Source organism: Staurois parvus, unplaced genomic scaffold (genome assembly GCF_062004578.1).
Source record: "Staurois parvus isolate SC_StPar_1 unplaced genomic scaffold, SC_StPar_1.0 ptg000172l, whole genome shotgun sequence".
NCBI lineage: Eukaryota > Metazoa > Chordata > Amphibia > Anura > Ranidae > Staurois > Staurois parvus.
The window spans coordinates 9,998,676-10,011,771 of record NW_028317968.1 but is presented as its reverse complement, the minus strand read 5'-3'; the positions used below and the strand labels follow the sequence as shown (position 1 = coordinate 10,011,771).

The window sequence follows — 13,096 nt, the reverse complement described above, 5'->3', positions numbered from 1 at the left end:
ATGAATAAAATATAATATATGGAAAGGAAAAAAACTGCCATTAAGCATTTAAAATACTTGATTTTTTTTGTTTTTTTACCTTAAAATTTTAAGTTGGTGACAGGGTAACTTTAATGTGTATCTAAACCCAGTTGTAAGCAAGAGTTAGAACAGCTAACTGCATTTTCTGTAATAAAAAAAAAAACAGCTGCATTAAACCAGTATCCAGCAGCCATGCACAATCAGAAGGGGTCTGTAATCATCTACTCCCTTGCATACTACAGCATTCAGTGAGCAAACCCCTTGATGTTATGAATATGGGTGGATCCTGCAAAAAAAAAAAAACATTATTTCAGCCTTTTTCTACCCCCTCGCCACAACATCAGGGATACAGATGTCACCCCCATCACATAGGTCTGTGTGTTTTTGTGTTAATTGGCTTCATCTAGCTCCTTGTTAGTCTAGTTATTTGAACTTCACAGAACAAGCAGCACTTGAATCATAAGGCTCCAGATCCAGTTACCAGTCCTGCCCATGGAAAGGCAGTGCTGCATACAAGGGAATAGGTTATTTTGAATGATAAGCAGGGCTGTATTGGACAATGACTGGTTTAGCAAGGCAGTGGCCTGTGAGGTGGAGGGATGCCAGTCTTGAGATGTGGTCAGTCATAACGCATTGATGAGAGTGAGGTGAGGGATGGAGATGCTCACCGGGTACCCAAGTTGATTCCTGCACAGGTATTGCTGCCTAGTGTGGCTTAGCGACACATTGTTTATGTATACATATCCAAACCAGAGAACTGAGCTTGGTCGAAGTGAAAAGCTAACATTGTTGGTCAAGATCAGGCAAGTTCCCAGGTATATAGTATAATATGATTGGCTAGTAAACCTGGTAATTTTGTTGCTAGCTTCAAATGCTGCAAAAGGTCAATTGCATAGTGAATGAGCTACAAATCACTTTCAATTTCTGCAACATAAACCTCTCATTGACTACAACTAATATTTTCATAGCAAGATAAATGCTTAGTACAGCGATTCTGTAGTTGCCCCAAAACCGTTCCTATGAGAGTTGTTCCTATGGGTGTCAAGAGTTGTGCACTTACCAACTTTGGTGATGGAAACCTGGCTGTGAACATGTAAATCAGTAAAATGAAAAAAATATATATTTACACAGGTAAATGGTTTTTTGGTTCATTTTGGCTGACCTTATTTTTCCCTCATTGATTCGACTTTAAAGCTAAACTATATGCAGATATAAAAGACACAATTAAAAGCAGCTCTATAATCATTAATGAATCAGTAAATATATTTTTTTAAATACAAACAGGGAAAGTACCTGAAATTGACCTAAAATCCAGTCGGTTTGGATTGTGAAAGGAATTAGTAGCACAGAGAGACAATCAGTTTATGTATTAACCAGAAGCATGCTGACAGAATGAGAGAGCATTATGACATAGAGATAAGCTCATCACTGTGCTTTTTCTCCTTTCACTGTCTAGCCACAGGCGGCGGTGGGTCCAGCACAATTTTGACTGAAAGGATGTGGCTTGTATATTGCTGGCCATCAGCCCGAGACAATCTAGGGGAAGAAAAAAAGTACTGTGGAGGAAATCTCTGGACTGAAGTTGAATGTTACAGCACAAGCTGGTTTTTTTATTTTCTCTTTTGATGAACTATTATTTTCTTGTTATTTTAGACTAGAGGTCAGCCATAAAACTGACCTTTTAATCACTACAATAAGTGTAGGTCTTCAGTGTAAATATGGAAGTTAATAATTCCTGTTGCTAACAGAAACAATCTGTTATATTGTACTGTAGTTGCGCAAGTTTACGTTTACTTTATATGATTTATGAAAACCGAGCTATTTTTTGCATTTTATTGGCAAGTAATCAGTGTTTTTTCTTGTCTAACAGAAGTATGGAAGTACCCCATCTATGTATCAGTTTACAACACGGGAACAAATGATTGATGAGGCCAGCAAATCTTTAAATGTACTTTATGTTTACGATGGCACATATGAGCCATACCTGATCCACTGGCTTTTCCCACTCCAGGTTGCATTTCGGCAAGTATCTCCTACAGGTAAAGCTAAATTACAGTCATAGGAGAGAAGAAATTTACATGTAAATCCATATTAGGTTCTCTTAATAATTGAGACATTTGGTTTATTAAAGGGAAACTATAATGCTGTATGGTCAATTTTATTTTTACTAATGTAAACATTTTTTTAGGCTGGTATTTTGCTCTTGGACAAGAAATGCTCAGTGCTCAGAATAAAGTACTACACTTTATGTGGAGCAACAAGAGACATTGCTAGCATATCACCAGGCAGCTCAAAAAGTTTAAATAGGTTTATGTGGAGGCTCTCTCATGCTCACTAATATCAATAAATTTGCTATTGTGGGTACCAAGCAGGCTGATCCACCCCCTATAATGTGTCCTATACTATCATACTTACTTTTAATATAAGACAGACAAAAAGGCAGAAGAACGCTAAGCTCTGCACACACTCCTCTAGCACCCATCATATAGAACCCAGAGCTTCAACCTTGCAAGAACCCAAATCTATTCCAATAGTGGAAAAATAAAGGAATAATATGTATAGGAGAAAATTCATAGCCTACACTTCTGCAAAACATAGGCTATCCCCATCAGGACAAACAACAAAAATTACCTGCTCAGCTTGCCAACCAGCCTGCAAACAAACCAAATTAACCTGTTTAACAGTATACGTTAAAAACAGAGGTTTAGTTAGCACACGTTTGCAAATACATGCGTAAGCTACAGAGCCTCATCATGACACCCCAATATTATGTAGTTCCTGACTCTATAAATTTTGAGAGCCCAATAGTAGAGGCACATGTTTTTAATGGACAGACCAAGGGAAGGTGGACCTGAATGAGCCCACCCCTCCTTAAAGGTATGGGAGCATACTGGACACCCAGCATGCAGCAAAATGACAATTAAGGTGTCCAGTGCGCCCCCTCACCAACAATTCAACAGTACAAAAAATGGCCACTGTCCCAGTCTATAAATGGTCTTCACAGCAAGGAGCACATGGAAGGGCGATGCATGTCAAACAAAAAAAGAGAAAAATTCCCTGCTCAACTTGCCAACCAGCCTGCAAACAAACCGAATTTACCTGTCTAACAGTATGCGTTAAAATCAGAGGTTTAGTTAGCACACATTTGCAAATACATGCGTACGCTACAGAGCCTCGTCACGGCACCTTGATATTCTGTAGTTCCTAACTCTACAAATTTTGAGAGCCCCCATAGTAGAGGCTCATGTATTTAATGGATAGACCAAGGGCAGGTGGACCTGAGGGAGCCTACCCCTCCTTAAAGGTATAGGAGCGCACCGGACACCAAGCATGTAGCACAATGACAGCTACGGTGTACTCTTGAATTGTTGGTGAGGGGGTGCACTGGACACCTTCGCTGGCATTGTTCTACATGCTTGGTGTCCAGTGAGCACCCTCAGGTCCAGCTGCCCTTGGTCTATCCATTAAATACATGTGCCTCTACTATGGGGGCTCTCAAAATTTGTAGAGTTAGGAACTACAGAATATCGGGGTGCCGTGACGAGGCTCTGTAGCGTACGCATGTACGCATTGTGCTGCTTGCTGTGAAGACCAGTTATAGACTGGGGCAGTGGCCATTTTTTGTACTATCCCCATCAGGAATCTTTAACTGCAACCAGATAGCAATCTTTATGAATACTAAAATTCAGCTCACTAGTACTACCCACCCTTTACTGTAACATTATTTGAGACAGCTTGCAAGCCTAGAGAGGCCTTCAGAGCACAGATCTTCACAATATACAAACTGTTTACCACACCTAGTAAAAAGAGGGGGAAAAAGAACCCTACAAAAAAAGAGAATGGATTACCTCAGTACCCATAAACAGCACAGTAAATATAAAAAAATATAAAAAAAGTATTCTTAATTATAGTTACATAAAAAAATGTTTCTTGTTAAACACATCTATACATTCATGTATGAAAATACAGATTTTTGACAGCATAGTATAATGAATTACATCAAAGTGTTAATAGCTCCACCCCTAAACAGATGTAAATATGAGGAAATGCGTTGACTCTTCTACATATTTTGCGGACTAACTCTGCTTCTTCAGGAGAAAAAGTCAAAAGTCACTCTATAATTTAAAAAAAAAAACAAAACAAGGTACAAGTATAACATAAAACAAATGCCAATTGTATAATGATGCATTTCAATCAGTAATTAAGTCTTACCACTGCTGACTCATGCTGACAACAAGCCCACCAGGGGCATCAACATATCTCCCCACAGCGGACACGGGGGAGACAAAGTAGGCACAACAGCCAGGCACAACACCTATGCGACCCACATTTTTTTTATTGATGTTAATCTATTTGTTGACTATATGGAAGGATCCACTTGGGCTTGATATATACTTTTATAGTGTTTTTCCATGTGTTTTCAGGTGTATCCCCTTATGTGGTCTTATACAATACTGATTTAATTGAAATGGATACATCCTGACCCGTCTCCAGAACATTGGATCGGGAGAGTACAGTGGATCAAGGGCTGCAAAGCCCCTTAGGACACACGCCTAAAAAGTATTAAAAACATATAAAAATATACAAATATATCTATAATCCCAGACTGCCAATAGAGACCCATAGGATAAGTCATTACATAAATAGACCACCTACCAACTAAATAAAACTACTTACCCTCATAAAACAGGGCAAAACAAATGTCTACCCCATAGTGAACATGGGGGCACATAAAGTGGGGCCCACAAGGGAAAAGTCCTCTCAAATGTGTCCTCTATTATATGCAATAAAATAAAAAATAAACCCATTGTGGGACAGGATACAAACATCCCCACAATCAAATATATCTCCTCTGATGCGCAACAAGAGAAAAGGTGGAACCACTGTGATGTAAGACTGAAACAACACATGTATCCAAAAAATACATCTTGTGAAAACTCACTCCACCATTAAATAACAGACAAAGGGAAATCAATCTAAACACTAGCTCACATTACCTGTGACAAAGGGAGAGACCTCATAAGCATGTTGACAGCACAAAATGGTGGCACTGCATGTGAGACAGCATGCCTCCACCCTATAAATATGCAGTGGTGACCCCACCCATGTCTACTGTCCCCCAGGCCCATCAATTCTGCAATGTTGTCCAAAAGAACAACAAAAATAAAATTTTTAGCTTTCCAGTATTCACGTTTGAGAGATTTGTGACTATATCTTCTTAGAAAGCGATGGCATAAGTCCATCGCTTCTTGTTCAGACACCTGAGATTCTGTACACTTTCTAATAATCCTACCATGTTGTCCCACGGGGATCTCCTGAATGACGTGTCGTGGATGACCACTATGGGCAGCACAGTGGCCAAATGGTTAGCACTTCTGCCGGGCAGTACTGGGGTCGTTGGTTCGAATCCCAACCATGGCACCACCTGCCTGGAGTTTGCATGTTCTCCCTGTGCCTGAGTGGGTTTACTCCGGGTACTCCGGTTTCCTCCCCCACTCCAAAAGACATGCTGATAGGTTAACTGGATCCTGTCTAAAAATTGGCCATAGTATGTATACGTATGAATGTAAGTTAGGGACCTTAGATTGTACGCCCCTTGAGGGTTAGGGACTGATGTGAATGTATAATATATGTAACGTGCTGATGGCGCTATATAAGTGCCTGTAATAAATAAAATAATTAAACGATCATGTAGAATTGCATTCCTTGCTGTGGGTTTACAATATAATGTAGCCAAACATTGCTAGGACCTTTATAAATCATAAGGTCTAAAAAAGGAAATCTGTTGAAGATCAAAGCAGAATTCTAAATTAAAGGTATTGATGTTAAGTATGCCAATAAATTCCTTCAAAAGTGCACATGAACCAGACCATAGGATAAAGATATCATCAATATATCTCCTCCACACACACATGGCGGAGATATGGTGCCATCAAATTAGAAGAAAAAAGCAACTGCTCCCACCCCCCAGGTACAGGTTGTCATATGATGGGGCACATTTGGTCCCCACCGCAACCCCCTGCACCTGAAGGTAGTGGTAGCAGTCAAAAACAAACATATTATGGATCAAGGTGAAATATAGAGCCTCCAGGATGAATTGATTGTAAATGTGTTATTTGGTCCCGCTCTCGTTTAAAAACCTTTCTACTACACGTAAACCATCTGCATGTGGGATGTTAGAGTACATCAACTCAACATCAATAGAGGCCAAAATGGTATCTGATGTAAATTCAATGCCATCTAAAATGCCAAGCATATGCATCATGTCTTTCAAATAAGGGAGGAATTCAACATGGGGTCTCAAATAATCATTGATCAAAGAACTAACATTTTGCGTTAAATAATTCACACCAGACACAATAGGTCGTTCAGGTGGATCTACAGTGTTTTTATGCACTTTGGTAGTGCGTAAAATGTAGGAGTGAGGGATTCCTCAATCTTCAAGAAATTTCATAGTTCTTTAGTAATGGTACCTGTCCTATAATTGTCATCAATTAACTGAAAAAATTCCACCTTAAATCTCTCCAAAGAGGAACCATCAAACCTCTTATACCAGGTCTTATTCTGCTAAATTTTTTTACACTCATTTGTGTATTGTTGATTGTTCATTACTACAACATTCCCCCCCTTGTAGGAGGGTTTGATAACTATGTCAGTTCTTTTCTTTAAATCTGATTGGGCCTGTAATTCAGTGGGAGACAAATTCTCCCTATTTTTGCCAACCGTGAGATGTTGAACGTCTCTTGTGACCATTTTAACAAAACGATCAACCCTGGGATTGGTTTGATTCAAAAATTTGTGATGTGTATTAAGTGTTTGTTTATGGATAGGTGATGGAGATGTCAATTCCATCTTAGGTTTAGGGGTATCAGACTCCTCCTCAAGTTCAGTTAATATTTTCAACATTTTATAATCTTGTTTAGAAAAATCCCACCAGTCTGTTAACAGCCCATCTAATGGTGCCGTTTTTTTCTTAATTTTAGGGCCCTTGATGATTGCCCTGAAATTCAATTTCTGGGCAAAAAAGATAAACATCCTTGGTAATTTCAAACTTAGCCAAATAACAAAATGGACAAAAGTTAAGACCATATTCTAACACCCTCTCCTCATCCGTAGTTAGTGTGTAACCAGATAGATTAATAATTTCAAGATCGTTATATCTCAGTGGGTTGTTTTCATGTGTTGATCTATCATGGTGGCTTTCTTGATAGTATTTTGACTCTACGCTCTCTACCATCCTGTCTAAAAAAAAATCAGTACAGTGACTACCCTTATTGTGCCAGTGTGGAGTGGTGCTTATTTGTGAATTGGAAATTGACAACCATGTATTAGTATCATCACTAGGAGAGATATAGTTGTCAAAAGCTTTAGAAACTTTTTGAGGCCTGTGAAATGTTAGTAGATGTGTGAGAATTACCACCACCCTGTGGGGAAGTGAACTCCCTTTCCTGCTGTTTGCGTTTTGTGGAGAGAGAATCAGAGCATGAACGTTGTGCTCACTCCGAGTGTTCCTATATCAGAGGAAGAAACAGCTGATGAGTCAGATATATTTCCATTCTCAGTATATGTTTGAACTCTGGATTTAAACCTCGTAGTTCTGTTGTGATTCCTTTCCCATTTGTAAGCTTAACCACTTTGAAAAGCTAAAAGGTCTAATTTTTTTGTCCTTCTTCCTATTGACCTCACAGCTGGCTTAATTTCCAGATTTCTCATTAAAAGTAGGCTTATTTTGAAAAACTGCTAACTTGTTAACTAATTAAAAAATTTCTTAGTCCAAAGACAATGCCTCAGATTCATAATACTCTTTTAACATTTGCATCATTTTACTGTAAGTGAGCATTATGTGAAACTGTTTTCCCACTTAAGTTTTAAATCAGTGGGAATTGATTGAATAGTTGGAAATATTTGGATATGAAGGCCTATAGGCACCACTTTGGAGTCAATATATTGTTGAAAATAAAAAGTGCGCCAGGAAAATGTGGTCTCACGTAACAGCTGTTGCAATCTAGTCACTGTTGAAGAAATTTCAATATCATCTTTGTTAGAGCCTCTAACCTCTGTTTGGATCTGTAACATATAACTGATCCATAGACTGCCTAAATATTCTGCCATTTTGTGAAACACAAACAGCATATGACAAAAAGACCAAATCTGAAAAAACAAAATCTAAAACAGTATATTTTTCATAAATGAACCTAAAAGGCCCCCAAATGGAAAACAATTAAGGGGTGTGCCACCCAATTCGAAACACACATTGGGTGGGAGGTCTTGTCATTTAAAATTATGCTAGCACCATCCTGAAAAGAGAACTGTGGACAACAATGGAGGATTCAGTAAAGCCCCCCCCCCCAAAAAAAAAGGGAAAGGGGGAAGAGAATCACAGAACAGTGGTGACTTTTAAAGATGCTCTATTACTCCACATAGGAACCCAGATATATGGTATAAAAACAGGCTTATTTATACAAATAAATATCTTTGAGTTGTATACATACATTCCATATCAGCTACAAAGCAAGCCGGAAATGCATATATTTTTGAGCAAATAGAAGAGTGAAGAACCAACGGATCTAAGTGTTTTGCCCAGAGAAGAGCTTCTTCCGGATCCAAATGAATGAAGAGTAATCACTGCTCAAGGCTGGTCTCCACCCATATCACCACTGCACACTAGTAGGTGCTGGCCCTGTTTGTGGCAGACATCATCGTAGAGAAGAAAAATACGGTCAGCCGCACATCCAATAAAATCACCTTCATTTGGACATATTCAAAATAGACACTACACAATGTACAAAAGAGGGAACCTAGCACTCCAGCTAACGCGTTCCACACCACCATCAGAGCTTAATCATAGCTGATATTGAAATGTTCACACAAGTATATATATACACATACATGCACAGATGCTTCTAATGGTCTCTTGATTGTAAGAAAACTTGTGTGAAAGAATGAGACACCAGTATCGACAATTATCAGTAATTGGCTGTGTCTCTGAACCCAGAAAAAAAAAGAAAGAATAAAATCCTATAAATCCAATGACACAGTATAAAGTATCTCATATGTAAGTAAATCATGTAAATGAACTACATGAACACTCTACATAGGAATATATCATTATTCATGTATATTCATAATTTACTATATGCCCATACCATAATACCCTAAATGGGTGACAGTACACCAATAAAACAAACAAGGATAGGAAAACACTAACAACAACAGGAAAAATAAAAAATATAATACGCTATAAATATGTAGTAAGAACAACAGACAATCAACATTAAAGAGATGTTATCAAATATAAGCAAACCCGTTATTCATAATAATATGAAACATCCCATTCATGATTGAGTCCTAACAGTTTCCTGGAGTTCAGAGTAAAACTCCAGAAGACTTCTTTTTTACATAATAATCTGAATTTATCACCTCCCCTCTTTGGAACTATATTTTTCTCCATGCCCTGTATACGCAAAGATGAGGAATCGTCTGCATGACACTCATTAAAGTGTTTAGCCACATTGATAGAGTGTTTTTTTTTTTTCCTATATCATATAAATGGTCATGCAGACGGTCGCTCAGTCGGCGAGTAGTAAGATCCACATATTGTATGGAACAGAGGATGCAAGTGATAACATACACCAAATATTTTGTGTTGCAATTTATGACGGAGGAAATTTTATGCATTTTATTAGTACTAATGAACGAAACTATATCTCCTCTATATATGTGTAGACAGCTTGTACAACTGTTTTACTCCACAATGAAAGGTGCCTTTAAATTGCAACCAATGAGAAGGAGTTCTGCCCTTGCTAGAATATAAACTAGTAGACAAAAATCTACATAGCTTGGGAGCTCTGTGATATACAGTTTTTATACCTTTCGACAGCATTTGTGCATAAGTAGGGTCATTAACCACTTGCCTACCGGGCACTTTTACCCCCTTCCTGCCCAGGCCAATTTTCAGCTTTCAGTGCTGTTACACTTTGAATGACAATTGCGTGGTCATGAAACACTACTCTTATGAAATTTTTATCTTTTTTTTACACAAATAGAGCTTTCTTTTGGTGGTATTTAATAGTCACTGGGGTTTTTATTTTTTGCACTATAAGGCAAAAAATTTTTTAAAAAAAGGTTTTATTTGTTTCTATTATAACATTTTGCAAACAGGCAATTTTTCTCCTTCACTAATGTGCGTTGATGAGGTTGCACTGATAGGCAGCACTGATGGGCACTAATAGGCAGCACTGATGAGCATTGATGAGGCAGCACTGATAGGTAGCACTGATGAGGTGGCACTGATGAGGCAGCACTGATGAGGCGGCACTGGTATGCATTGATAAGGAGGCACTGATATGCAGCAATGATGGGCATGGATAGGTGGTACCGATGGGCACTGGTAGGTGGCACTTATAGGCACTGATGGATGACACTGCTCGGCACTGATGAGTGGCACTGCTAGGCACAACTGTTGGGCGGCACTGCTGGGCAGAACTGATGGGTGGCACTGCTGGGCATTGATGGGTGGCACTGCTGGGCACTGATGGGTGGCACTGCTGAGTAGCACTGGGCGCTGATCATCAGTATCATTTGCCGGTTATCTGCAGTACCTTCCACACGCTGTGACAGTGTGAGGAAAGTGCTGTCAATAACCTGCAACTGTATTTACATTGTGATCTGCTGTGTCATTGGACAGAGCTGATCATGTGGTAAAAGGCCACTGTGATTGGACTTTTACCTAGTCATGTGATCATCTGTGTCCAATAGCGCGCCCCTTGGGGACACTTGGGGGCGTGTTCTGGGAGGACATCTATGGATGCCTTCCCAGAACTGGACAACCATGCTGTAGCCGTCTTTCGGCTATAGCGCAGGTGGCAATCTGTTAAATAGAATTGATAAGTATCTCTCCACTATAGTCTTGATTTTATTAAATTCCACACTATATGAAGTGGAAAAAACAGGGACATTACTATTCTGTGTAATTCTCTTTTTCCCCTTTAAGAGATCGGCACGAGACGTGCCCTTAGCAATATCCAAGGCTCTATTCAACATAAATGTGGAATAGCCTCTGGATTCAAATCTCTTCAACATTAACCCTGCTTCTTCCTCAAAATTAGTGCTGTCACTACAGACCCTAAGTATATATATTTTTCAGCAAATAGAAGAATGAAGAACCAACGGGTCGACGTCTTTCACCCACAGAAGAGCTGCTTCAGGATGCACTTTGTTCTATTAGTTTTAGTAATATTGTAGCTCATAAACAATATAATTATAAATTAGTAATCACACATGACAGAAAATAATAAAAACATCTAGAAACAATAGCCTATACAAAACATAGTACATCATGTATTTGATCACCATGACATCACCAACAGAGAATGGGGGAGGAGGGCCAAGAGAGAAGGGAAAAAAACCCCAGCAAAACAAACACTACCCTCCAGTGGATAGCTCCATATAAACAGCTTGTATTATGTTTACTTTTGGCGACAAGGGGCTTGTTCACACCGGATGCATTACCATGATATTTGCTATCTTTGATATCCAAAATTAATAGGACCTAGAAAACATATTGGAGGGAATTACCAAAAAATGGTACACATACTTGCATAATACTTGCACCACTCTTCTAAACATAGAAAATGGAGCAGATGCTGCTCCTAATTTACAAAAGGGGTGTTTGGTTCTCTTTTCTTCTCTGTCTGTGCAACCACAGAGAACAGGAGAGTGGGAGCTGCATGCTTCAATTTCTCTGGCTGTCCTCACCCCCTGCTCAGCCTATAGCTGGAGGGACAAGGAGGGTTGTTAACCCTGCAGCAGTCTTTGCTTGTGTAGTGTAATCACTGCACAGGCAGAGAGAGGGATGTGAACTGTCTGCACACAACTCACATTGTGTATGCCTGGTTAGAACTATATGGAAAACTGCCACATTCCCTGTTAATTAACTGCATACGCTATGCTGGTTGCTATTTCAATCTGAAATAGAAACTGGTACAGGTGGTGCAAATAGACCTGAAACAGATCTATCTGCTCTGTTAGGGCTCTTTCACACAGGACGGACCTGTTTAGCAGATTTGCTTGCTCAGCGGGGAATTTCTCCACTGATCCCCGCTGAGCAAGTGGATGACAGCTCTGTGTCCGCTCCGCTGCTGTAGAGCAGACACAGAGCTGCTCGCTCTCCTCAGTGGGCGGTCAGATGAAAACAGACCGCCTGTCCATTTTCATGCAATCCGATCCAACAGACTGAAGGGGAATTGCATCCCCTTCCGTCCCTTTTTATCAGATTGGATGTTGGCAGGTGTAAATGGACACGTGTCCATTTACAACCACGGCTCCATAGAGGTGAATGGAGGTTTTGATTAGGTCAAAACGGGCAGGCGGACCTGATTGGAATGTTCGTGTGAAAGAGCCCTTAATGTGGCGCAAGCCACTCCCTAGAGTGTACTGAGTTATTATAATGACACAGGATACTTGGTTAATTCCTGGATTGTTTTCAGTGGTATATGTTGACACCTATGCATTGTGTTGTAGTGCTTTGTTAACATCTGGAAATATAACGCATACTTAATTTCTGTAAGACCAACCTAAGGGAATTTGTGAACTGTTTAAACACTATGAAAGCACATTATTGTTATCTAGCAATTACTTATTGCTCTAATTTGCTTAGTAACATTGTATTTTTAGTTTGAGAATGGCTTGCATAGTTGCTGAAGTATGTTGTCACCCTAAGATAACAAAAGTAGACTAACTGTATTTAAACCTGTTAGTTTTGTTTGATTGCAACACGTGTGTGTTTGTGTATGTGTGTCTTTGAGTATGTTTGCTGTTTTCACCAGAATTTTTCTCCATTGTGAATAAAAATAACTTTGCTTTTTCAGCAGAGCATCCTTATGAATTATTCATGTATCTACATCTTCTGATTAAAAACATATTCCCTTCATGGCTGGAAATATTTGCAATGGCTGAACGGGTTATGGACACCCTGCAAACTGAGGATATAGAACTGTTTACTCACCTTCAACACAGTTTTCAAAGAGATGTAACTTTCAATTCAAAAGTATGATTTTTTTATGTTAACTATAAA

General features: G+C 39.2%; 1 protein-coding gene across 1 annotated transcript in view; it reads left to right on the top strand.

Moving 5' to 3' along the window:
- The window catches only part of LOC149462635 (uncharacterized), a 460,266-nt gene that overhangs the window by 106,924 nt on the left and 340,246 nt on the right, over positions 1-13,096 (top strand). Inside the window, exons 8-9 of the mRNA XM_089676647.1 lie at positions 1,892-2,060; positions 12,891-13,069. Of these exons, the coding sequence (XP_089532773.1) occupies positions 1,892-2,060; positions 12,891-13,069 (348 nt within the window). The remainder of the gene's footprint in view (positions 1-1,891; positions 2,061-12,890; positions 13,070-13,096) is intronic.